Below are 23213 nucleotides of genomic sequence, written 5' to 3' on the forward strand. Positions count from 1 at the left end.
GCTTTAGCTTATGTTTTTTTCCCTGATCCAGTACAGTACTTGAGTGCTTTCGGTGAACTTGTGGCTGTTTTAATGCATTTGAGGTTCATCCCGAAAGGTCCGCTGAAACCTTTCCAGCTTTGAGCGAGCGGCGCCGGTCTCAGTGCGGCAGCAGCAGTCGTTCCAGGGCGCACTGCAGATGCTCCCAGTTCTTCCACAGCAGCGCCAGCAGGGACACGCCCACACAGGTGAGGGCCAGGCGCAGGCGGCTGCGCAGGAGCGGGGCGGCGAACTTGGCCGCCGTGGACACGCACACCAGGATGACGGTGGCGAAGGCCAGCATGATGTTGATGCACTTGCCCAGCAGCACCTTGGCGTCGGCGTTCTCCAGCTGCACCGTCTGCTGCTGCTGCTGCTGCTGAAGCTCCAGCTTGGACACGCGCGTCTGGCACGACTCCAGCACCTCCTGAACGCGCAGGCGCAAATGCGTTTGCTTGCAGCGGCGGTGAAAGTGGTTTTCCCGAGTGGCGTCGGCGCCGCTTACCTGGATGTCCCTGGCCCTCTCGTAGGCCTGGTAGGCCACCTTTTCCTCGATGCTGGCCAGCTCCTGCTTCAGGTTGCCGGTCTCGTGCTGGTGGAGCTCCGTCAGGTCGTTCAGCTGGTCCTCCAGGCGCTCGTACCTGACGACGCCCCAGAAGGCACGGAAACAGAGTTCAAGCGGATCTTTCCGCAAATATCGAAATTGTGACGTCAGTGCCGCACTCACCTGTAGCGCTCCTCCTGCAACACCTGAGTGAAGTACCCGTAGTCGCGTTTAAACTGCGCGTTGAGCGCCTCGATGTCGTCCCCCAGCTGCGTCTGCGCCTCGCGCATGTCGCGGACCATCTCCAGGGCCTCGGCCAGCCGGCCGCCGCCGTCGGGCCTAGGAGTCGGCGGAGGCCGAAGTCCCGGTGGAGCACTCGTCGTCGCTGTGGTATTTCGCGGATTTGGCCACGGTGTTGGCGCTGCCGCTCAGGCCGCGGCCGCCGACTTCGCCGCGCAGCCCCGAGCCGGCGTCCATGCTCTTGAGGTGCGCGATGTTGTCGGCGCTGCCGTACCTGTTGCGGATGAGGCTGGCCAAGCCGCGCGACTTGTTGAAGAAGAACGGCGGCGAGAGCGACACGCCAGGCCCGACGGTCTTGACCTTGTCCAAGGCGGGGTGGCGGCCCGAGGCGCCGACCTCGCGCAGGCCGCCCTCCTTGCCGTGCCCCCCCGAGTCCCGGGCGCCGTCCTTGTGGCCGTGCTTGCCGTTGGCCTCGCTGTCCCTGGCGCGCCGGTGGTACTGCTCCAGCTTCCTCTGCAGCCTGCCGATGGAGTGTGCCGACTTGCGGTTCTTCTTCTCAAACACTTGCCGGATGCGCACCATCTACGGCGGTGGGAAGTTGGCGCTCAGTTTCCACGGCGGGATAAGCCGGACGATTCCCAACCGTGAAGTCCCCAAACCTGCTGCTTGTCGGCGTTGTTGACCAACTTCAGGTACTCCGCCACATTCTGGTCCCGTGCCGTCTGCTCCACCTTGATCTGCTCCGTCACCTAAAGCGCCCCGGGACAGTTTCCATGACGACCAGGAAACAAGACGTCCTCAGTCGGTGACATCTGATTGCTATACCAAGCTACGCCTCTTATCAAATGCTTGTCTTTAAACCTGTACGACTTTTGAGGGACTTACGGTGATACTATTTCCACCTGTGCAGCTTTTCTAGCCATTACGGTAGTGCACGTATGAATCAGTCATTTAGTTCGGCATGCCACCGACCTTGAGGATCTTCTGCTGCAGGCTGTCGATGCCGAGCGCGCCCTTGTTGAAGTCCAGGCCCACGCCGTCCACCACATCATCCAGGTTGGACTCGGAACCGCCGCGCCGCATGGGCACCGGGATGCTGAGGACATCCCAGCCGCTACGCTCCGCCTGGACACACACCGGACGTGGCGCAGGCAATCCAAAATAAACAAAATGAAAAAAAAGAAAAGAAATGTTTTTACATCACGGACAAACGGGCTTTTTCAATGCAAATAGCCTCTGTGCATTCCCCTCATCAAGTCAAGGTGCTGCTTTAAAAACAAAGTCAAACTCGAACAGTCAGTTCACCGCTTGAGTTGACTCCTCTCGTGCTCTTATTGCAACAAATATGGAATTTTAACACAGGACGTTGGCAGGCTTTAATCCATCACGCTGCGGTTTTTTGACAAGGACTCTCTGGATGTGTGTGTGAGCGTGCAAACACACACACACGCACCAACCTTTGCTGTAACATGAATAAAAACGGTACCGCAGAGATACCCTCCAGTGCTCTGCTCCCCCCAGCTTCATTTCCACATAATCGACACTTTAAGTAGTGTGCAGAACCAATACATGCACGCGTGCATGTAGACGAGCGCATTTTGACGCCTCTCCGCTGGTGCTAATGGTGCTTTTACTCAAGCGAGCTCGGTTGTTAACACGCCGGCAGAAAAAGCGACGCGGCTCAGCTACCTCACTTCATTAAAGCAGGAAAAAAAAAATAATAAAATCCCCGCTTGTGCCAAAAAGAAGGGGACAGATAGAAGAAACTGTTCTGCCAAAGGAGCGAGCACATTAAAGTGTCTGCGTCTAAATTAAGAGCACATTGAAATTCGGGGCACGCTCACACGCAGGGTTGGAAACATTGCTAAAGTTCATTTAGGAAACAGAAAAGGACGCTTTAAGGTGAAATGAGTCGGAGGCCTGCAGCAGCTTCAGAGAGGAACATCCTGTAAACTGTGGATCACACACACACACACGCACACACACACATACGACAGACAAAAACTGTTGCTGCACTGCACGCTTGTGCGGCGGGGAATGGATCCATGCGAATCCCGCAACAATTGCGGCTTGTTATCGAGTTAAAAGTCATTCCAAATGTTGGCAACACGCGGCTGGCGAATATGACAACAGTGGCCACACCCGCAAGACGCGCACAATCAACGGCTCAAATGCTCACGGCGCTTGGCCTTTCTTTTTGCACATGCTTCATACGCTCCGACACGCAGCGCTGGATTTAAAAACCAAATAATGCAGGCAAAAAAAAAAAACACGTTGTAATCCCTCCTCTTCCCTACTCTTGTAATCCCGAGAGTTTAATCTGAAAAAGATTACCCAGCAACCCCTGCTTCATTTTCTTTTCTTTTTTTTAAAAAGGGGGTCAAAAATGCTGAGGAGGCCAGGTGACGACTTTGGACAACGACAAAGAAGGGAAGCGCTGAGGATGTTTTGCGGAGGACAGTGCGTCTCACCTCGGCGGAATTTGGAGATTTTTGGGTGAAGACCAAGATACTGTTAAAAAAAAAAAAAAAAAGTCGGAAGTTTCATGCAGTAAATCACACTTGTACACAAAGTCAAGAAGTGCTCTGAAGAGTTCCAACCTCACATAAGTCACCCACGGAACAACAAAATGCACTCTGTCGCCAAAAAAAAAAAAAAAAAAAAAACATTTCATATAGCGACAGAATGATGAAATAAAATAGTGGTGACATTTTTATAACCCCCCCAGGGAGGCGATTTTGAAATCAAACTCAGGATGTGCTTCTCACACAGAATCAGCTGTGTGTCTTGTGTGTATATCACTTTAACAGACAGAGTATTTGTGCCTCTCTTAATCCACAGTGTGTTACTCACACACCCAATATGGCTGCCACTGGTGTGCGTGCGTTCGTGTGTGTGTGTGTGTGTGTGTGTGTGTGTGTGTGTGTGTGTGTGTGTGCGTGCGTCTTTCGCCGATGAGATTATCCCACATTAGCGCTCTAATCCGTCGCCACCGACCCCGCGTCCCTTCGACGTCGCCGTACGACGGCTGACGGGCGTGAAGCGAGAGTGGCGTCCGTCCGCTGCCAGCGTGGAAAAACCATTGGGCCGGTTGCCATGCCAACGGAGCTGAATGAAAAGCGCCGGCGGCGAAGCCATCGGTCGCAATCTCTCCCCTCCCCTTTTCTTGCCTCTCAATGGCGAAAGCCGCAAAGCGTGATGTCGTTCGAAAGCATTACACGCTTCTGAAGTGAAGTGGCTTGGAGCCCGCATTGAAGAACCCTCGCGGCATCGATTAAAGCCACGCTCCGACATTGAGCACTCAGATTATTTCCAAAGAGATGCGGATCTATTTTGAGATGAGCAAAACGGTTTTGTTCATTTCCGTTCTCCGATTTCGTGACAAATTTACAGTCTCGGGGTGTGCAAATCGTTCGCGATTGTTAAAAGATTGACATGCGCAGTCGCTCTTCTTTAAGGCAATCGACGGACCAAGGCGGGGTACGACATTCCAGCGCCCCGAGCTGGCTGACGTCACTTCCGATCGTCGTGTCTTTCGTCTCATCGCTGTAATTTTTACAGATAAGCTTGCCAACATTTGTCGCGATCTGATTAATTGCGCGCATTACTGCTCCGGCCCAACAGAGGGCGGCACAGTAGAGTCTGTGCTCGAAAACGACTGTTCAAATCAAGCACTTCGGGTTTGATGTCACAATTTTGCCACCTGAAAATGAGTCGTACCTTTTTCTGAGAAAAAAAAGCAAAAAGGGGAAGTGGACACCCATGAGGAAAATGCCCCCAAATTTAGAGCAGGGCGCCTGGAGACAAGCCAGTCGGGAAGAGCAAACACAGCTCAAGACTTTCACTCCACGCAGGAGAGCAAACAGGCATTAAAAGGCCATTCGCATTGATGCCCTGATAACGAGACAAACACAGTCGAGCGACTCCATTTCCTTCAAGGGAAGCTTCTTATCACACGTACACAGTGCGTGCGTGCGTGATGCATCACGGGACGCAGACAACGCGGCTCAAAGTCTGCGTTGGGAATCACTCCCTCGCCACGTCGCCATGCACGAGTGAGCTCCCGATTTCTCAGTAAGCTGCAGTCAGATGAGTCGGTTATTGCAACCTGAATCAGCCACTGCGTTCGGAATGATTCATTTCGTTTGATTCATTCACTGCCGCCCTTTGTCGCGGTGAGGGAACGCGGCCTCCGTAATTGGACGTTCTGTCCAAATGTCAAAGGGAACCTCTGGCCTCCGAAACGTAATCAAGTAGTCAGAGTGAGATGAAGCGTTTCAATCGCATCTCCGGGACTCGCCGACATGGAAAATCGTCGCTTGGTAAATCCGACGCCGCGGAGTGAACGTGTACGAGCATGACGGCTCAAAGTATCACCTGAACGCCCCCGGAGGAACTCATCCAGGAAGGCGTTTGCGCTTGAAAACAAGACGAGGACGACGTGCCTCTTGGGGAACTCTCATCTCTGGGTCGTGACCTTTCAAGAGAGGCCCACTCGAGCTTGGCTAACACAGGTCAGCGTGAGCTGCGGCGTGTGTGTCAACAATGCACAACATCAACCTGAAGGAAAACAACATTTGCGGCAAAGAACCTATCTGAGTCATCGCGCGCACACTCCACTCGGCAAACCTGTTCTGCTCTGCCTGCACACTCGCCACGCAAACAACCCCCATCACTGCGGGTCCAGTTCATACCGTCCGATTAGACTTCAGACGTCGTTCAACTCCATTTACAATGTGGCTGTTTGAAAAGTGGCTCGTGTCGAGAAAAACAACATTGACGCCACTTCAGAATAAAAGCGCACCGTTTAGTCTTGAGCAAATATCACAGATCGATGATTTGATTCTTTGCGCGCAAAATCAAGCCCCCCCAAAGTCTCAAGTATTGCTCGTTTGTCGCTGAGATGTGGCGTCGCTACAGCATCATCTTCACCCACGAGAGAAAAGTCATTTTGTCAATGAGGTCTGGCACGCGAAGTGGTGGCATGTTTTCAGGAGCAGGGGATACATTTTTTGTGGTTCCAGAAATGTGTTGCTCAGCAATGTGTCACGCAGGCGGTTTGTTCATATGTCATGACGACATGCCACAAAATAATTTCGGAGCAGGATCGCTTGTTGGTGCCAAGTAGGTGACGAGTTGCCTGATTTGTTTTCATCAACGTGCCGTGCAAATTAGAAATGAAAGAGTGCAACTTGTCATTGCTCGAACGTGCAGTTCATTTCGGTCAACTTCTTGAGAAACAACATCCACACGTTTACCATATTAGCGTCGACGGGGTGACCTCAGCCCGACTTGTGGTAAACTTTTCCCCGAAGCTGCTCCACCGGCCCCGGACATCGTCTCGACTTCGACGGTGCTCCAGTCGTCGGCTTTCAAAAGGTCCGTTCGGAGGTGCAAAACAAAAACATCCCCGAGTGCCGAGACACCGGACAAAACCACACGCACGAACCGACGCTGCACCGACTCCGACAGGGATGGCGGGTGCAAAACAAAAACATCCCCGGTGCCGAGACACCGGACAAAACCACACGAACCGACGCTGCACCGACTCCGACAGGGATGGCGATGGTGACGGTGAGGTTCCACGCCGTGGCAGCCCGGCGACGTGGCTGACGGTACACAAGCCGGCCGCAACTGCCGAAACTACTGGGACGCGCGTAAGCCCCGCCCGCCGCGTCCCAAGTGGGGAGGTGTGGCTAAACGAATCAAAGATACGCTGCTTAAATCCACGAAAATCAAACATTTATTTATGAATAGAGTGAAAATTAGTAGTAGAAGCGGAAACATGAAATAAATAAATGAAAAAAAAATAAATAAAAGTTTTGGACATTTGGTTTTGAGAAATAAATGTTTTAAAAATGATCCAAGTTGCAATGTACTTCACACCCAACATTCAATTGCCACTTTCATTCAATAAAAGTATAAAAATAAAGGTTTAAATCAGGTGTGGTTCATTCTTCAATCGATATGAAGTTTTCTGCTTTTTTCCATCAAAATATTCATCGATTTTCTTTGCTTTTTAGAAGGGGGGTGGGAAACCAACAAATATGGCTTGATTTATCATCATGTCATTTTCTGCTTACGTTTGTCTGGACAGAACGTCTGGCTTGTTTCCTGCAGTCGGTTTTGTGTCCTGAATCGTTAATACACGTGGGCCCAACAATAATGAAACTAATTAGTGTGCCGGGTGTAATGGGATCTCTCAAGGCGCACTCTTTGTTAATAATTCATCTCATCTGGCCATTTTGTCACCTGAAGTGTGCATAAAAAAAAAAAAAGCTCACTGAAGGGCTTTGGCGTCCTCTCATGCGAACTTCGAACCCGCTGAGTCTCCACCTTAAAAGGACACTCTGCGTGATCTTAATCACCAGGACAAATAAATGCGAGCGTTGGCAGCACGGAACCCCCGAGGGGGCTTTGCCTGAGGCCTTGAGCTCTATTATTGAAGTCAGGCAGGCTGTTGTTATCGCGTGTGTGTGTGTGTGTGTGTGTGTGCGCGCGCGCTGACTGATGGTCTCCCAGCTATGATCAATACTAATAACTTTGCACACTTCCAGTCCATTGCAGCCACGCACTGATTAGCGTGGTCGATACACGTGTGCTAAACAGAGACAAGGGAGACAGTGAACAGTTCTTCATTCTGGACGGAATTCTATGAAGTCGATGATGATGATGAAGACGATGATACAAGATGTGCGTCAGGAGCAGGCAGAGATGCAAGATCCCCGCATGAGCCCATTGTTCTCCTCTGCTGGTGCTCCTTGTTTGTGTTCTTGACGGACTTCCTGCCTCACTTCCCGTCTCCCACCAGAGAGACTTCAACGGCGATAGCGAGCGGACCAGGCAGCGAAAAAGGAGGGTCGGGCCGAGGGTGGACGTTAAGGCCAGAAGAGGGACGTTCTCGGGTGGAATGTTGGAGGGGGCTGGGGGGGGGGGGGTTATGGGAGCGTCCTCCAATGTTTAGGAGGAGGAGGAGGAGGAGGAGGATCACGGGATCTGGAATGTCTCAAGGGGGTCGTGATGGTGATTCCGAGTTCATCCGTTGGCCTGTTGGGTGATTCGTTTGTTCACTGGGTTTTTCTGAGTTCGTCGCTTGGCCTGTTCGCTAGTCAGTTAGTTTGGTTCACTTCAATTCATCACTTGTTTCGTGAGTTCATTTGAGATCGTTAATGGCTTGGTCAGTTAGCGTGGAGGTGGAGTGCGCGGGCAGATCCAGGATTTTCTCCTTCACGTCGACAAGAAAGGCCGCGAGGTTTGCGTCTGCGGAGGGAATTTTTCCAAATTGCTCGTCCAAGGTCAACAGAGTCCAGTTGAGAGATAACTTGACATCCGCTGCGTGCCGCGGAAGAGACGGACAGCAGACGAGGCCCAGAAAGTGAAACGCGACGCCAACACAAGTGACACAATATCCTCGGTCAAAGACGCTCCGAGGAAAGAGGAAATGAATCTGTCGAAATAAAACCAGAGCTCATGTTGCTCGGCGACACTCGGCGTGCATCCCCGGGGAAAACAAGTACTACTCGCGTGCTTTCTCGCCTGGTATTAGCAATCCGGAGAGCACTTTTGTTCGGCGGTGGGCTATGGAAATTTTCTAACCGTCCCCGGGGAAAACAAGTACTACTGCGAGCTTTCTCGCCTGGTATTAGCAATCCGGATGTGGAAACGTGGGCAAGGCAAGCTCGCTAGAGCGCACCGGCACTCAAAGGATTCACTTTTTTGTGGCATTTTTGTTCGGCGGTGGGCTATGGAAATTTTCTAACCTCGGTTCAATAAAGGTTAAGAAACAGTTTTGTCCCCGCCTCTTGAATTTCGCCCATTTTCCCGCTAACAGTTTTTTTTTTTTGTTTTTTTTTTTGCGCAGCCTCTTTTGTGCGTTCCTGACAGGGGAACTAAATCATCGGGCGTCCTGAATGGACTCGCCAAGGCCGCAGAACGCCTCGCGGCGCCTCCGGCTTGTAAATTGAAAGCGACGCTGCAGATGCGGGGCCGTCATCGCATATCACACGCTGACAGTTTGGCCCTTTGTGCTGCCATCGAAGCGCGTCTCGCTCTTGGACTCGGTCGAGGCGCTCCGGGCAGCAGATGGAGCCACCAAAGCGCAGCGCTGAACATCTGCGCAAGACCGTCGCGACAAGATCTCCTCCAAGGCCAACCTTCCCGAACACCCTCCGCCTGCACACAGTCTGCCTCACTTTCAGTCATTTTGATTCAGGAGGGAAAAGGTCAATCCAAGTTTCCTGTTTTCATGGAGCCGCACCTTGATCCAAATCTTGAAATGAATACAAGAAGCGCACCAAACTTCCGGCTCGTTGGTGACACCTCCCAAAATGGTTACGATTGTTTGAAAGAGACCGAGCTGCGATAGTTGAATGTGGGTGTCTTTCATGTGTCGCCGCGGGCACCGCGCGTGCTACGCTCGCGACCTTTCGGGTCTTTTGTCTTGCTATGAGTGGTTTGAAGTTTTCACCAGGCTAAAGGACAGCTGCGGCGGGGACACGCGCACACGTCACCGCCGCCAACGCTGGCTTCAGTATCATGAAACGAAAAGAGCAACACAAAGATATCGCCAATGAATTTGTCCGGGGAAATGTGCTCATCCAATCAATCAAACAAATGTAAGCCTGTTCGCTTTCCACCGGCATTACTTTGAAGTTTCGTGAGGTCAGTTGGGCTATCGTGATGGATTTAAATGCTGCGCCTGTTTCCAATGAGAATCTGTGTCTGTGTTTGTGTGTGTGTGTTGAATGTTCATAAATGAGGAAGTGGGGGGTGGGGAGGGGGGCTTTTGCCTGGTTTCCATAGTGACAAATTGAGCATGGCAGGGGGTAATGGAGATGAGGGGTCCGCACAATCACATTTACTTCATGAACAGCGGGAATTCTCCTCCTCCTCCTCCTCCTCACTCATCATCATCAAAGGTCATCAATCACGCAATTGATGACCTTTGATTCACTCGAATGGCCAACATTGTTCAGATTGCATAAACAAAAAAAAACAAAAATGTATTTGAGGTCAACGATCCTCGTCGAGAGCGTCCTTGATGGGGGCAGTGGGGGTCCGTGCCGGCGTGGTGGGAAAACAGGAAGTGCCCCATTAAACCAGAGCACTTACGCAACATTTTTCTGTTGTTGTTTTTTTTTTCCTTTACGCTGCTCCCTTGCATGGAAGCACATACGTTCGAGTCGTTTTTATTTCCGTCTAGACTGGCACGGACGAGTGCGACTGGGCTGACATAGTCACTCGCGGGTGTCTCTGTGCAACCCAGTGCATTTAAACACATCTGCCGTTATTCCGAGCGTACAGAAAACGCACAATGTCAACGCACGTGACTTCTTTTGGTGTGTTTGTTTCCTCCCCCCACTCAGCAGTAATAGAAAAGGTGCGTCTGCCTGCCTGCCTGCCTCTGCTCCTTCCACATTCTTGAAGTATAACGCAAGCAAGCAAAGGTCAACCGTGCTTGCCAGCGTCGCCCCAAACGTGGCGAAACTCGTCTACTGGCTGCAACCAACCACGCCACTCATGGACTCCGAGCGCACAGCGACAGACGGCGTCGGCCTATTTCCCCCTCGGGGCTCGTGTGACACTCTTATTGTGAAAAGCGACGTTTCCTGTGTCAGCACCTGCCGGGGCGTCAGCGCGCACCCGGGCTCCGCTTCGCCCTGACGTGCGCAACGGCCGGCCGGACCTTAAAAGGCACCGGACCGCCTCAAATAGAATCTTTGCGATCCCTATCGGACACAAGCCAATGGCCTCGGTACACGTCGCCACGGCAACCGCTGCCTCAGACCAAGGATGGAGACGACTGGGGGGGAATTCCCGTGCGAGAATCTCCCAGAAGCCTCTAGGGGGAGACAACACTCTGAATTTACGATATGTGCTTCTTCAGGGTTTCAATGAGGGCTTGGATTTTGGATGAATCGCTGCAAATACTTTCGTACCACAAAGTCCTTCCACTTGACCACAGCTGATATCACATGATTCTTTTCATGATTTTGCAGGATGCAATGAAACTTCACAATAAAAGAGAGCGTCATGCAAAATTAAATATTTGGTCTAGACCCGAGGCATCATAAATTATTTACATCGCTATAAAACAATCGTGCGCTGAATATGATACAATTTAAATTCTTTCACTGCATTAGCATTCGTGACACAATATCCTCTTATGGATGAAGGAAGAGCGAACCCGAACCCGGTTATGATGTCACAGAGGCCCAAAGCGTTCAGATGCAGTACTACCATTTGTCCACACGAGATCATCGTTGCACCGTTAAGTTGCTGTCGTTGACTCGGGTTGGGCATCCCCGCCACCCCTGCAGACAACCACAGGAGGGCCACCGCCTGAGGGAGGGAGGCGGCCATGCCCTTAGGTGCCCTTAGGTGGGTGGGTGGGGGGTGGGGGGTCGCTATTCACTCCTAGACAGAAGACAGGACAACGTATTGGGATTGCACTTTGCAACTGCACTGAACTCGTTTAAGATGTACATACAGTTGTCAGGACAACCACATTGTTGTATTAAACGCGTGTTAACACGCCAGCTTATCCAAATCATCCCCCCTATAGGATAATTTTAGTAGTTTGTGCAAAAAAACTACGTTTTGGTCATTTTTGGGGACAGTCCAGAGTCATTTTTACACTGCCTCGTTTTAATACATTTTCTTCGTCAAGTTAGTGACAAATTTAATGACAACCTAATAAAAACCATTCACGTTTTTAATTAAAACGTATTGATTTGAATACATTTATGAGTTTGAACAGGCTGACTAAATATGATCTCATCGTGTCGTGACGTGAATTTATTCATGTGATACAAAACTGGTTATGGGTCACGGCATGCGTGGATGTTATCAGGCCCATGCCGTTGAGGTTGGACTGTGTGTGTGTGTGTGTGTGTGTGTGTGTGTGTGTGTGTGTGGATGCAGGTGTAGCAGCTCACGCAGGCCGAATGGGGGCTGCTGGTGGCACAGGCGATCCTATCAGTGTTTGCCCAAAACACTCGGCTTCTTGTCAGCAATTTCAGCCTGAGTGAAGGCTTGGTTACTGCCACTACTTGTACTTTTTAATTGGACTTTAGACTTTCATTCAACACGTCCACAGAAGTGCGTGCACGTGTGCGTGTGCGTGTGTGTGAGTAGAGTAAGAGGTATGTGTTGATGTGCCACGCAGTGCCTGTGAATCACTCGTAATGTTTTTCTGGCTGCGTGTCTCGCGGGCCTTCGTGTCAGTACACGCCAGCTCTTCCTCCTCCTCTTCCCAAACACATTTTTTGTGTTGCATTAACGACCGATTAAATGCACGCTTGACGCTGTTTTTTGTCGTCCTTTTTCATTGTGAGACAGCACATTCGATCCTGTTCGACCCTTTTGGGCAAATAGAGCTATTTGTGTGCATCAGTAGGTATTGTGTCTGCATGAAGGTTTGGTCAATAAAGTTTGGGATACTTGAAGAAAAATACATTGGCATTTTCTAGTCATCAACAAATTAAAAAAAAAAACCAAAAGAGGGATGTTCGGGGACCCTTTTAGTATGATTATGGCTCTACCTAGTGGACAAGCTGATGAATGACACTTTTAACTTTGAACCCCCCCAAAACATCCAATTGTCCAAAGTGAGGAATACGATGACATTTGCGGCTTCTTTCAGATCTCGGTTGTAGTTATAAACACACAAACCGTTCCACAATATGAAACAACAATTGTGTCGACAAGCTTTTAGGTCCTACATTGAGGCCCAAGGAAGACCCCAAGGATCCATGCTAAGGGTCCTAATGTTTTGCAAAAGAGGCCAATCTAGTGGAACCGAATGTTGAAGTGAAAGGTGTCAGCCTGGTGGTATTGACACAGGTGCTGGCGGCTGCTTTACAAGCACATCGCCTCGAAATTTCTTCAGCCCACGACATGATGTTGGCTCATCTTTTGAAAAAAGGCGTATGCGTGGATGACATCAGGCCTTGAGTAATAATAATCAGTGAGTGTCTCACTGTCTGGATGGGCCTTCCCTGTTCTGGCTTGCTCTCATGCTACAGAAGCATTCCTGATGTGCGTGTGCGTGCATGCGTGTGCGTGTGTTTCGATGTAATTAAGTAGCGCATGGTCGCTCCCTGGAGGGAGGAGGCACCTCAGCGTGATATTTTTAGCCTGCAAGGCTTTCTCCCCTCCGCCTCGATCTTCTCCTTTCCACTGGGAGCCGAGCCCATCTGACGGGATCATTCCCGCCGCATGACTCGCTCGGCCACTTCCAAGGGGAAAGATTTGAGCTGCCCAAGAGGGCCATTGTTTTGGGTGAGAAAAATATGACCTTTTTTTCCTCCTAAAGAAATAAGTGAAGGCCAAAAAAAGCATTGGGGGGAGGTAAAAATATCACTCTGTTCTCATGAGCTTTCCGATGGGAAAATCCAATCCACGTCTCGGAATGACGGCGATGGGCGCGGCATTGTCCCCGCGTGTCTGCGGGGAGCTGCCGTGGGGGGCCATGGGCGACCGACGCAAGAATGCTGACGGGACAAAAGGCCCGAAACTGGCTTGTAGGGCAGCACAAGCGGGCTATTGTGCACTTGCAGGCACGGAGCGCCACCGCAACACACCGACCGCGGCAAAGCACCGCGTGGCGGGCCGGACGGCCGGCGAGCTGCAAACGCTTTCCCGCCGTGGCGCCAACAGGCTGGAGGCTCCTGGAACTCAGGCCGAGTGAGCATAGGAAATGCAGGGGGGGGGGGCAATCGAAGGTTCTTGGCTCGGTTGAGGAGTTGTGTCTTCACGCCAAGGACGATTCCCAGCGCGGGGAAGTCCTCCCTCAACAAAACAAAGAATACAGCACAATGCAGAGGGGGCGGTGATTGGCAAATAAGGACAGAAAGGCAAAACAAGTTCCATTGTGGAAAATCGGTGTTTTTTTTTTTTTTTTTTGCCAAAACAAGTTCCATTGTGGAAAATCGGTGGTGTTTTTTTGTTTTTGTTTTTTTTAATCATGACATCATTCCACTTTTTATTGTACTTGAGCAAACGGGCCTTCCTTTCAATTCGCATCAACCACTTTAACAAATGGAATATTTTCCAATCTGCTTTTATCCTCACAAGGGCCACGGGGCGGCTGGAGCCTATCCCAGTTGACTTCGGGCAGTAGGTGAGGGACACCCTGAACCGGTTGCCAGTGAATTGCAGAAAAAAAAGGAAAAAAAAAAAGGAGAGAAGCTGCTCACCTCTGGCTGTCCGACATGGAAACCGGACGAGCCAAGATCGCGTCGGCACCTCGCGGCAAAGCGCGTCACGGCCGGCGGTCGGGAAAGGGCCCAAACCCAAACAGCGCCGACGGTCGACATTCTGCGGTGCCGTGTGAAGAAGGCCGGTCGCCGCCTGGTCTGTTTTGGGAGCGACACTGATGGATTGACTTCAGCGCACGGGAGAGAAAGTCGCGGGCGATAAGGATATATTTGACAAAGCCGTGTGAAGAATTTCAAGGTCCGCGCGGAGACCGCTGCAAAACAAGATTAGCAAGCTGTCACATCAAAACAACACATACGACCACAGCGAGAGAATCTGTTACAAAAAAACAAAAACCTAACTTTTGTTAAGCGTGAAAAGTTTCAAAATAGCCTTGCCTCAAAGTTAGCAGAGTCAAATCCATTTTTACAGTCCAATCGAGCATGTGAGCCACTTCGCCTCACGTAATCACTCACTGACATTACCCAGAGAGCTGAAGTGACTTGACCACTTTTGTTGTCAACATTCATGGTGGGGGGTCGGGGGGGGGGAGAAAAAAGACATGAGAAAAAGTCATGGTGCATTGATAATTGTATTATCATGCATTGGAGAAGCCCTCGGGGAGGGCAAACGGCGCCCCACGTGGCCTTATGATGCTACAAAAAGCCTACAAGTCCAAACTAACGTAAAGCTGAAAAATTGCTGTCACATGACAATAATATTTAAATCGAGATACAAATAACACTGTACAAAGAGTCGAAGGAAGGAAGGAAGGAAGGAAGGAAGGATGAAGAGTCATCTTTCAATGAAAACAAAAAAAGAAGAGCTGGACTGGGACTGTGCTCGGGCCTAAACCTCCTCACTTGATTCTTCTTACATGCGTGCGCGCGCGCGCGCACACACACACACACACACACACACACACACACACACACACACTTCTACATCCCCATGCACATACTCAGTCTAATACATTCACGTTTGGGGGCGATTGGCCGCCATCTTGCACCTGGCCTGGCGAGGACTGAACCACCTGCAGTGGCTTGTATGGCTTGGTCTCCCTCACTGTGGGGTGTGTGTGTGTGTGTGTGTGTCCATGTACACACTCGACTGCGTGTGTACGTGCATCTTTGTGCGTCCATGTTCCATTCCAGTCCATTTTGCTGGTTAAAGTGCACAGAGAGAGAGAGATCTCTTTTTTTTTTTCTCTCCACCATTGTCAATCCAGGTAACGAGGCCAAAATGATAATCTGAGTTGAATCATCCACAATTGAATAATCCGGGCATGGAGTCCCTCTCCAGGAAAAAGTCTCAGCCGTGCGTGCGTGCGTGCGGGTCTACCAGTTGCAGTCCTTCTTGAGCAGCGCGAGCACTTTGCGGCCCAAGGTGGCCGTCCAGGGCTTGACCAGGCTCTTCATGTTGACCAGCAGGTGGCCCCGCTTCCTGTCGGCGTGGCCCGCCACCAGGTACTCCACACCTGACCAACGTCACAAATACCACACCGGAGTCACTTCGAAACCCGAACATCATTTTCTTGTTATCAAAATGGTGCATTGATTATGATCAAGCGCGTCATATTTAATGATCGACCGATCGAAAGTAGGACACGGCCCCGCTCGGGAACGCAAGCGCGATAAGGCCGTCGGCTCGGCCAAGAGCACGTTGCAGGCGGCCTCGTCTCAAGGTGAAAACCGACCTGGGTTGAGGATGGGGCAGGTGCAGCCCCGGGCCGTCCACGACTCGGGATAGAGCGTGACGCGGCCCCGCTGGAGCTTGGCCGCCTGACTCAGCACCTTCTGGACCTTCACCTCCACCTCGGCGTGCGAGCCCTTGTCGTGGGCCGACAGCACCTTCACCTTCAGGACTGAAAGCCACACACAGGTCAGGGCGGGGGACGCATCATGTGCGTGCGTGCGTGCGTGCGCGTGCGAGGGCTTGACGGTTTACCGTAGGCGTAGTTCATGGTGCAGAACAGTTTACTGTTGGTCAGCGGCTGCTCTTTGCACTCGCACTTCTCTGCGGGGGGCAATCACAGCATCCATTAATGTGTGGCGTCCAAAGAATGCAATGTGTGGGGTTGGGGGGTGGGGCAGTCACATGCGGGCACGGACACACACACACACGCACGCACGCACGCACCCGAGTAGTGAAGGGCAGAGAAGAGCTCGTCCACTCTGAAGATCCTGACGGGCTGGCTGGCGTTTGCCTCCAAGTTGTACAAGTCCGACCTGCGGCATAACACACACAAGTTCCAATCAAAAGTATTGGGACAGTGAGGAATTGATTGATTAACGCAGAGCATCACAAACGTTTGAGGTAGGAAGGGCAAATGGCCATTTTGGTGACAAATGTTATGAGAACAAATTCAAATATTTTGAAAGACAAAAAAAGATACGGTGAGGATGATGGATCACCCCCCTGCACCCCCCCCCGCACCTCCCCGCACTTACATCTTCATAGAGTTGGGTTTTTTCCAAGTCACAATATCAATACAATGGGATTTTGGCCTGTTTTACTGCCACTTCTCCTCTTTCCTCCCTTGGGCGAGGGGAAAGTGTTGCGATGCAAGATTCTGCATCGAACGACTGAGTTCTGCGAAGAAGCGTTTCCCCGGAAGCATCGACCTGACCCGGAAGCCCATTCGGACACTTTCGCGATGAGGTCCCGGTCGGAGGGATGTGTCCAAACGCTTGAGTGTGCGACTCACCCGAGCACGCAGTCGCCCGTGAAGGGGTCGCAGTCTCCGGCGCAGTCGCATGGCCGGCAGCCGTATTGGTGGAAGCCCCAGTATCCCACCATGCACCTGTCGCAGCGGGCGCCGCCCACGCCGGGCTTACAGATGCAGCCGCCGTCGCTCGGGTCGCAGGGCGCGTCGCCGGCCGCCCGCGCGCCCGCGGAGCCCAACGGGTGACAGTTGCAGGCTGGGAGGAGCGAAGAGGGAAGTTAGCCAAAAGGTTCCGTCTTCGGGTCAACTTCGGCAAAGTTGCAGGCAAAGTTCGCCAAAGTAGCTTTGAATATTTATGTGTTGTGAACCAACATATGAGCTTGTCTCCATTTTTGTCTCGGAATCTCGCCTGAGACAGACACATCACGCCCACCTCAGTAAGACCAAATGTGAGAAGATAAACAATACAGCCCGAGGCAGACAATAGCAATAAAAGCATCAGGATATCACCTTTGGGGGACTTTACGAGCACATTTTATGCGCTTTTTACGTGCTTATCTAGCGTGTTAATGTTCAACGGAGATTACGGGCAGCGCCATGTGACGCCGCTGCAACACGCATGTTCATGTGTGCGAATGTCACACTCTGGACCATTTGAGAGTGATGCAAAAGCGGCGGCGTACAAAGACTCGGTTGCTGTCTCGAAAGAAGTCGCTCGGCCTTCCTGCTGTTTTGCTGCGTACCAGCTTGTGTGGCGCATGACAAGATTGTTTTCTTAACGCCGCCCCCCCGCTGACTCTGGTATGATCAAAATGTTCCTTGCCAAGGAGGGAAATTCCTTCATTGTCGGCGCAAGACGAGAGGATTTCACAACCTTGATCTTATTTATCCTCAGTCACACGCAGCCCCCCCCCAACCCCCCCTTGGATGTTCCATTAGGTCCACCTCGTGCGCACTGCTGCTCCTATTTCGCTCAACTTTTTTGTTTTTTGTCATGCATCCTATTCGTGTAGGGATTGAAGGGAAAAAAAAAAAAAGCGATCTTGCTCTCATTTACCGTCGCGCACCAACATCAACTCAAAATCCTTTTCAGTCACTGACATTTACTGTTCTGTCTTTGATAAATAAAATGAGGAGCTGACGAGGCAGCGTGTCCTTCCATCCGTTTTCTGGAGCGCTTATCGCCACCAGTCATTGACATGCCAACGTACCTTTGCGGCTGACCAGTTCCTTCGGCACGGAGGCGTTATAGCAAACGGGCTGACTCAAATGGATCTAACCTGACCAATTTCACTCAATACGATCGCCCAAAAAAATCATCCGGACTTTCAATCGCGAGGCGACACAAGGTGCAAAAAATAAATAAATAAATAAATAAATAAATAAAATTAGAACATTTTGAAACCGACATCAATTCATTGGAAAAAGCAAAGTAACCTCATAAAATCTAATCAGATACCCTCGTGAGGCTCTTTGGTTACTATGGTTACAATTAAAAAGAGCAGAAAATGAATTGCGGGTAAACACGGCGTGTTTGGAGACGGTCTGGTGCATTTTGACAGTTGTTTTGGACACACAGACACACACACACTCACACACACACACGCACTGCAGCATACCTGCAGGGCTGAGCTCACGGCAGGGTCGCATCTGACAGATAATCGTTGGCGAGAATGTAGCCAGCGCTGCGTGTTTATAGATGACTATCTGGTGTTTACTCAAGACTCATCTCATCGGCGGAGGGAGGCCCGGCAGCACGCCGCTCGACCCCAACACGCAGACACTCGCACACACACAGCTGCTGCCATTTAGCCGTCAGAAAGCACAAAACAAGCCCAACCGGACAAGCGCGCTGGCCGCCGACTCCCGGCGCAGGTACGCCACCGTCTGTTGATGAATTCAGCGGCAAACCTCGGAGGCAGCGTGGGCCGCGTGACGTCTCGCGGAACGCCCGTGCACGCCGGTGCCCATCAGGCATCGGCGTGATGCAGCGGCACGTCCCGGCTTGCACTCTTCCTCATTCCTGGCGAGAACGAGGACGAGCGTGCCGGCCGTGTGCCGCGACCGAGAAGATGTGCAAGGTTGTTCAATTTGTTCACCGGTGGCTCGGGCACCGCAAAGTGACACTTTGGGTGGGTGGGCGACGTTTGACACCGGTTGAGATGAGGAATTTGGCTGCCGGGCGGCGGGAGCATTTGAGGTCACGCAGCACGAGACGTGTGAGTGTGTGTGTGTGTGTGTGTGTCTTACGCTTGCAAGAGTCGGGGGCCGTGGGCGGCCGCCGAGGGTCCCGGTAGAAGCCGGCCTTGCAGTTCTGACACTGGCGCCCTTCGGTGTGGTGCAGACAGTCGCACACGCCGCCGCTGCGCTGGCCCGAGTCCCGCCACGTCGACCAATCAAAATGGCAGCTGTGAGCGTGTCCGTTGCACTTGCACTCTGGGGGGAGAGACAGAGAAGGCTGAGTGGGTGGGACACACATCATAAAATAATACTCGGGATCTATAGCAACGATTACTATTGACATTCGCGGGCTAATTAACAAGCAATGTTGCGAGCCAACCACAAAACATCAAAACACCCCACAGCCTTGTACCTGACCAAGATGGCCGCCCAACACACACATTTGAGGTATTTTAATGCCGGGGCAAACAGTATCTTGCAAGATAGACTCAATTAGATCCAATTGAACAAAAGCCAAAATAAAATTTTGGCTTTTCCGCTCCCCAAAGACCACCTCTGCTTCGCGCCCGACTAAGCGGCCCTGGATTTGACACAGAGTACGCCGCTCGCATGCCGGGCGGCCATATTGGTCAGGCGCGAGTGCGCAATTCGGAGTTCGTGGCGTCTTGACTCACTGCGACACTCGTGCGGCGCCCCCGTCAGGCCGTCGGCGGGCTGCCACGGTCGGTCGTTGTAGAGCGCGGCGCAGCGCTCGCAGTGGTCGCCGGCCGTGTTGTGTCGGCACACACACTTCCCGTGGACCTGTCACACATCGGACGGGAGAGGGTTTGATTTGAGACGCGTTTGAGGGGGACCAGCAAAGACGTCAGTGTGACGGCCAAGCTCGATTTTCCCACGTGAGACCCCGCGTCCCCAATCCATCCGAGTCTTCTTCACCTCTGACAACTTTTGACCCTTCCGGAATATCGTCCCACTTCATCCTCTTTCTCGGGCCTGTTCCCTCCACTGAAATGAGTGAATGTGGATTGATTGTTTGGCTTCATCGCTGGAAACAATAAAAGGGGCTCGCGTCTGGTAGGCCTCTGTGTGTGTGTGTGTGTGTGTGTGTGTGTGGATTGATTGTTTGGCTTCATCGCTGGAAACAATAAAAGGGGCTCGCGTCTGGTAGGCCTCTGTGTGTGTGGAAGAGTGCAAGTATGCAGCACCGAGAGCACAATAACAATCTCCTTGTCATTCTTGAGAGCTGGAATGCCATGTATGCTGGATAATGATTGAATAGGGGGGGGTGAGGGGAGGAAGGGGGGGGGGGCAAGGCATCTGAGGAAGCTCTTTATTTGTTTGCGTTACACCGGGCTACTGCTATGTGGGACACACGCAGTTACACAACACGGAACACGCCAACCAACAAAAAGTACGCTTGCTAAACTCCAACATGGTTTCCCACGGTGCGTGTGCGCATGTGTGAGGCGTGTCACCGACTTGAGCCGAACACGTGAGGGGCCCAAACGTGCCCTCTAGCTGAACCGACCTCGGATCAGCCCGCCACAGACGCATGCACGCACGCATGCACACGCGAACACACAGGGAAAGGATTTTTGCATCCAGCATATGCGTCGTGAACGTGGATTATTGACCAGCTCGCCCCGTCAAGTGAAACTAACAGTCCTACGAATTGGACTCGCGTCGGAGAACGGCGTTCACGACGCCACCAAATTTGAAAGAAAAAAACATCCACACATCCATCTCCGGAAGTGATGGGGAAACGGGCCAATCTTTGAATTCACTCGACGGGTTGGAGGTTACATAATTCATCTGATTGGATTAGGTGCCCAAAAATGAGCAGATCAGCATTTTGAAGAGTGAGAGGAAGCGAGCGGCAACTACGTTCAAGTGGACCAATTAGTCTGACCCCCGTGTGTGTGTGTGTGTGTGTGTGTGTGTGTGTGTGTGTGTGTGTGCGCCCAACACAGCCACAGGATATTACACAGCGTTGCATTCATTTCCTGGGACTTAGCCTGGTCAGAAGCATGACCGATACTGGCTTAGCACTTAAGCTAACGCTCCGTCTTCAACTTACTGTTGATCCTCTACAGCGTGGGGGCCAAACTCAAGGCCCGCGGGCCAGCCGCGGCCCCTTCACCGCATTTTAAGCGGTGGCGCCAGCTGGCCTGACTGCCGTGGACGTTTAGAATCGTCAAGTGGAATCTCACCGCCATCAACGGAGGCTGGTCCGTTGGGCGAGTCTGTGAAATTCGAGCTTACACGGAGCTGCGATGATGACCGGCCATCAACAGATGGCGGTGTTCCATTGCTTTTGATGTGAGAGCTGCACAGCTTTTGAGTAGAAGATAAAGAGGAGGGATTGAGCCGGGGCTTATGACATCCATCATGACTGAAGTGGGACAAGTTCAGGAAGCTCACGCGAGAACAGTTTCTGTAAATGTACGGTATGAACAGAGTGTGCGTCCCAATCGTTAGTCGAAAGCGTGTGTCGAGATTGGCAGAATCTCTGTGCACAAGCAAACAGTGGCACAGCCACCCCGCCTCCCCCTCACCCCTTTCCGTGTTTCGGGGGGGCCCCCCCCCCTGCAACATTGTGACGAGTACATAACCCTTCCTGGCGTGACGCGCGCCCTCATTCGTCGTCTTGTTTGGCTTGAGCGCCAGCACGAGTGACACAAAAGCCGACGAGCGCCACTTACGTAACCGTGTTTGTCCAAAAGCTGTCCAGGTGCCTCTTTCTCTCTCTCTCTCTCTCTCTCTCTCTCGCTCTCGCTCTCGCTCATGCCCGAGGAGATACTTGAGCGAGGCTTTACTGTTCAAACCTGCGCCGCTACGCAAATATTTGCAGGCAATATTGCACACAAAGGCCGGCGTGGGATATCTGGCCTTTCAGTGTGGCAACAGCTGAGCAATAAAACATCAAATTATCGGCGTGACTGTTTTGGGTTTGATATGCCCGGCAGAGCGCCAGACAGAGCATTGCCAGACACTCGCAAAAAAAGGAAATCGCCAACTATCAGAGGCAAAGTACTCATCTGTACTCGTCTCACTTTTTGGCACCTTTTTGTTCTAGCGGGTCCTCGATATCCTTCTCGTGCAGCGTTGGCAATGATGTCGTTCGCGCGACTTCACTTAAGGTAGCGAAAGGGAAAGTCCACATTCCGAGCCACTAAAATTCACCGGCTTCCTCCTCCGGTCACACCGCAGCCGTCCGATACGCGTTTTTCTTCTTCTAGACTGTAAAAGCAAACAAACGACAAAGCAAACACCGTCCGCTTGACTCCACGCTAAAAGTCTCCGGCGAAAAGAGGAAAGAGACCAAGGCGCTGGTTTCCTGCCACTGATTGCAAAAGAGGATGACGGCCGCGCGCGCGAGTGCGCACGTTCACACCTTCATCCGTGCGACCGTTTTGCACGCGACGACCGCGTCCATCTCGGCTTTTTAGCCGGCCGGAAACGCCGCCGCTGTCGGAGCGGGCGGGGCCGAAGGACGAAAGCAAGCGGGAACGGTGACCGAGGAAAACATAAACCCGCCGCCGTTGTCAGCATCAAGACGAGTCGGCAACACAAAGCGAGGCGGCGCGGCTGCACGAATCATTCAGCCCGCTAACGGCGCCTCTGCATTTGGGCTTCCTGAACAAGCACGGACGTCGCCGAGCGTCCGCTTGACGGTAACGAGGGAAACAGAAAGATGACGAGCACAAACAGAGCCGCGACTTGACTTGAGCAACGCGAGAATGACGTTCAAGAATTGGAATGCCGCTCGGTTGAGCAAACGCCTCCGCCGCGGACAAACTGTTCAGAAAGCCAAAGCGAGCTTCACGAAGCACGCGTGACGGTTTTCGACTCTTCCAGACGCCGCTCTTGGTTTCAATCTAAAAGCCGTCTTCAAATTCCACTGCATTTTTTTAAAGCCAGAGTGTCATCTCGAGGAGTGAAAAACGATCACGTGTGCTTCACGAAGCTTCGGTTGCCCATCACGACTTTGCACGAGCTGCAGTTCGGCGTCACAGCAAGCATCCGCGTAAACGGCCTCGTGGGCTTACCACGTGGCTGGTCCGGTCCCGGACGGGCTGGTACCCCGGCGCGGGGAGGCACTGCTCGGCGTGCCCGTTGCAGAAGCAGCTGCCCTTCACGATCAGGTCGTAGATGGCAAAGTGGCGCGTGGGCGGAGCCTCGCCCGGCGTGGCGGCGGCGGCGGCTTTGGCCTGGCACGGGCACGGCTGGCGCTCAAGCAGCCGGAGGCGAATGTTGGTAACCCGCAGCTGCTGCTGGCCCTCCAGGCCGAACGGGTCCAGGGACTCCCACTTGGGGAGGGTGCGGTAGATCACCTGGCGGGTGGGGGGGGGGGGGCATTCAAAA

General features: G+C 52.2%; 2 protein-coding genes across 2 annotated transcripts in view; both read right to left on the minus strand.

Annotated features, from left to right (window-relative positions):
• Positions 1-13: 13 nt before the first annotated feature.
• LOC109530146 (transmembrane and coiled-coil domains protein 3-like) lies at positions 14-5646 on the minus strand. Its single transcript, XM_019893715.1, is given in 7 exon segments — positions 14-445; positions 524-659; positions 746-904; positions 906-1384; positions 1462-1551; positions 1775-1927; positions 5180-5646. Coding segments are annotated over 7 exon segments (1347 nt in total). The 5' UTR covers positions 5204-5646; the 3' UTR covers positions 14-139.
• Positions 5647-14578: 8932 nt separating this feature from the next.
• Positions 14579-23213, minus strand: part of ntn4 (netrin 4) — a 20704-nt gene continuing 12069 nt past the window's right edge. The window contains exons 4-11 of the mRNA XM_019893653.1: positions 22898-23182; positions 19523-19649; positions 18918-19103; positions 16710-16923; positions 16142-16230; positions 15950-16018; positions 15699-15866; positions 14579-15479 (exon numbers count right to left, since the gene is read on the minus strand). Coding sequence (XP_019749212.1) covers positions 15340-15479; positions 15699-15866; positions 15950-16018; positions 16142-16230; positions 16710-16923; positions 18918-19103; positions 19523-19649; positions 22898-23182 — 1278 coding nt within the window. The 3' untranslated portion in view covers positions 14579-15339. The remainder of the gene's footprint in view (positions 15480-15698; positions 15867-15949; positions 16019-16141; positions 16231-16709; positions 16924-18917; positions 19104-19522; positions 19650-22897; positions 23183-23213) is intronic.

The sequence above is a fragment of the Hippocampus comes genome, unplaced genomic scaffold (genome assembly GCF_001891065.2).
Source record: "Hippocampus comes isolate QL1 unplaced genomic scaffold, H_comes_QL1_v1.1 scaffold161, whole genome shotgun sequence".
NCBI lineage: Eukaryota > Metazoa > Chordata > Actinopteri > Syngnathiformes > Syngnathidae > Hippocampus > Hippocampus comes.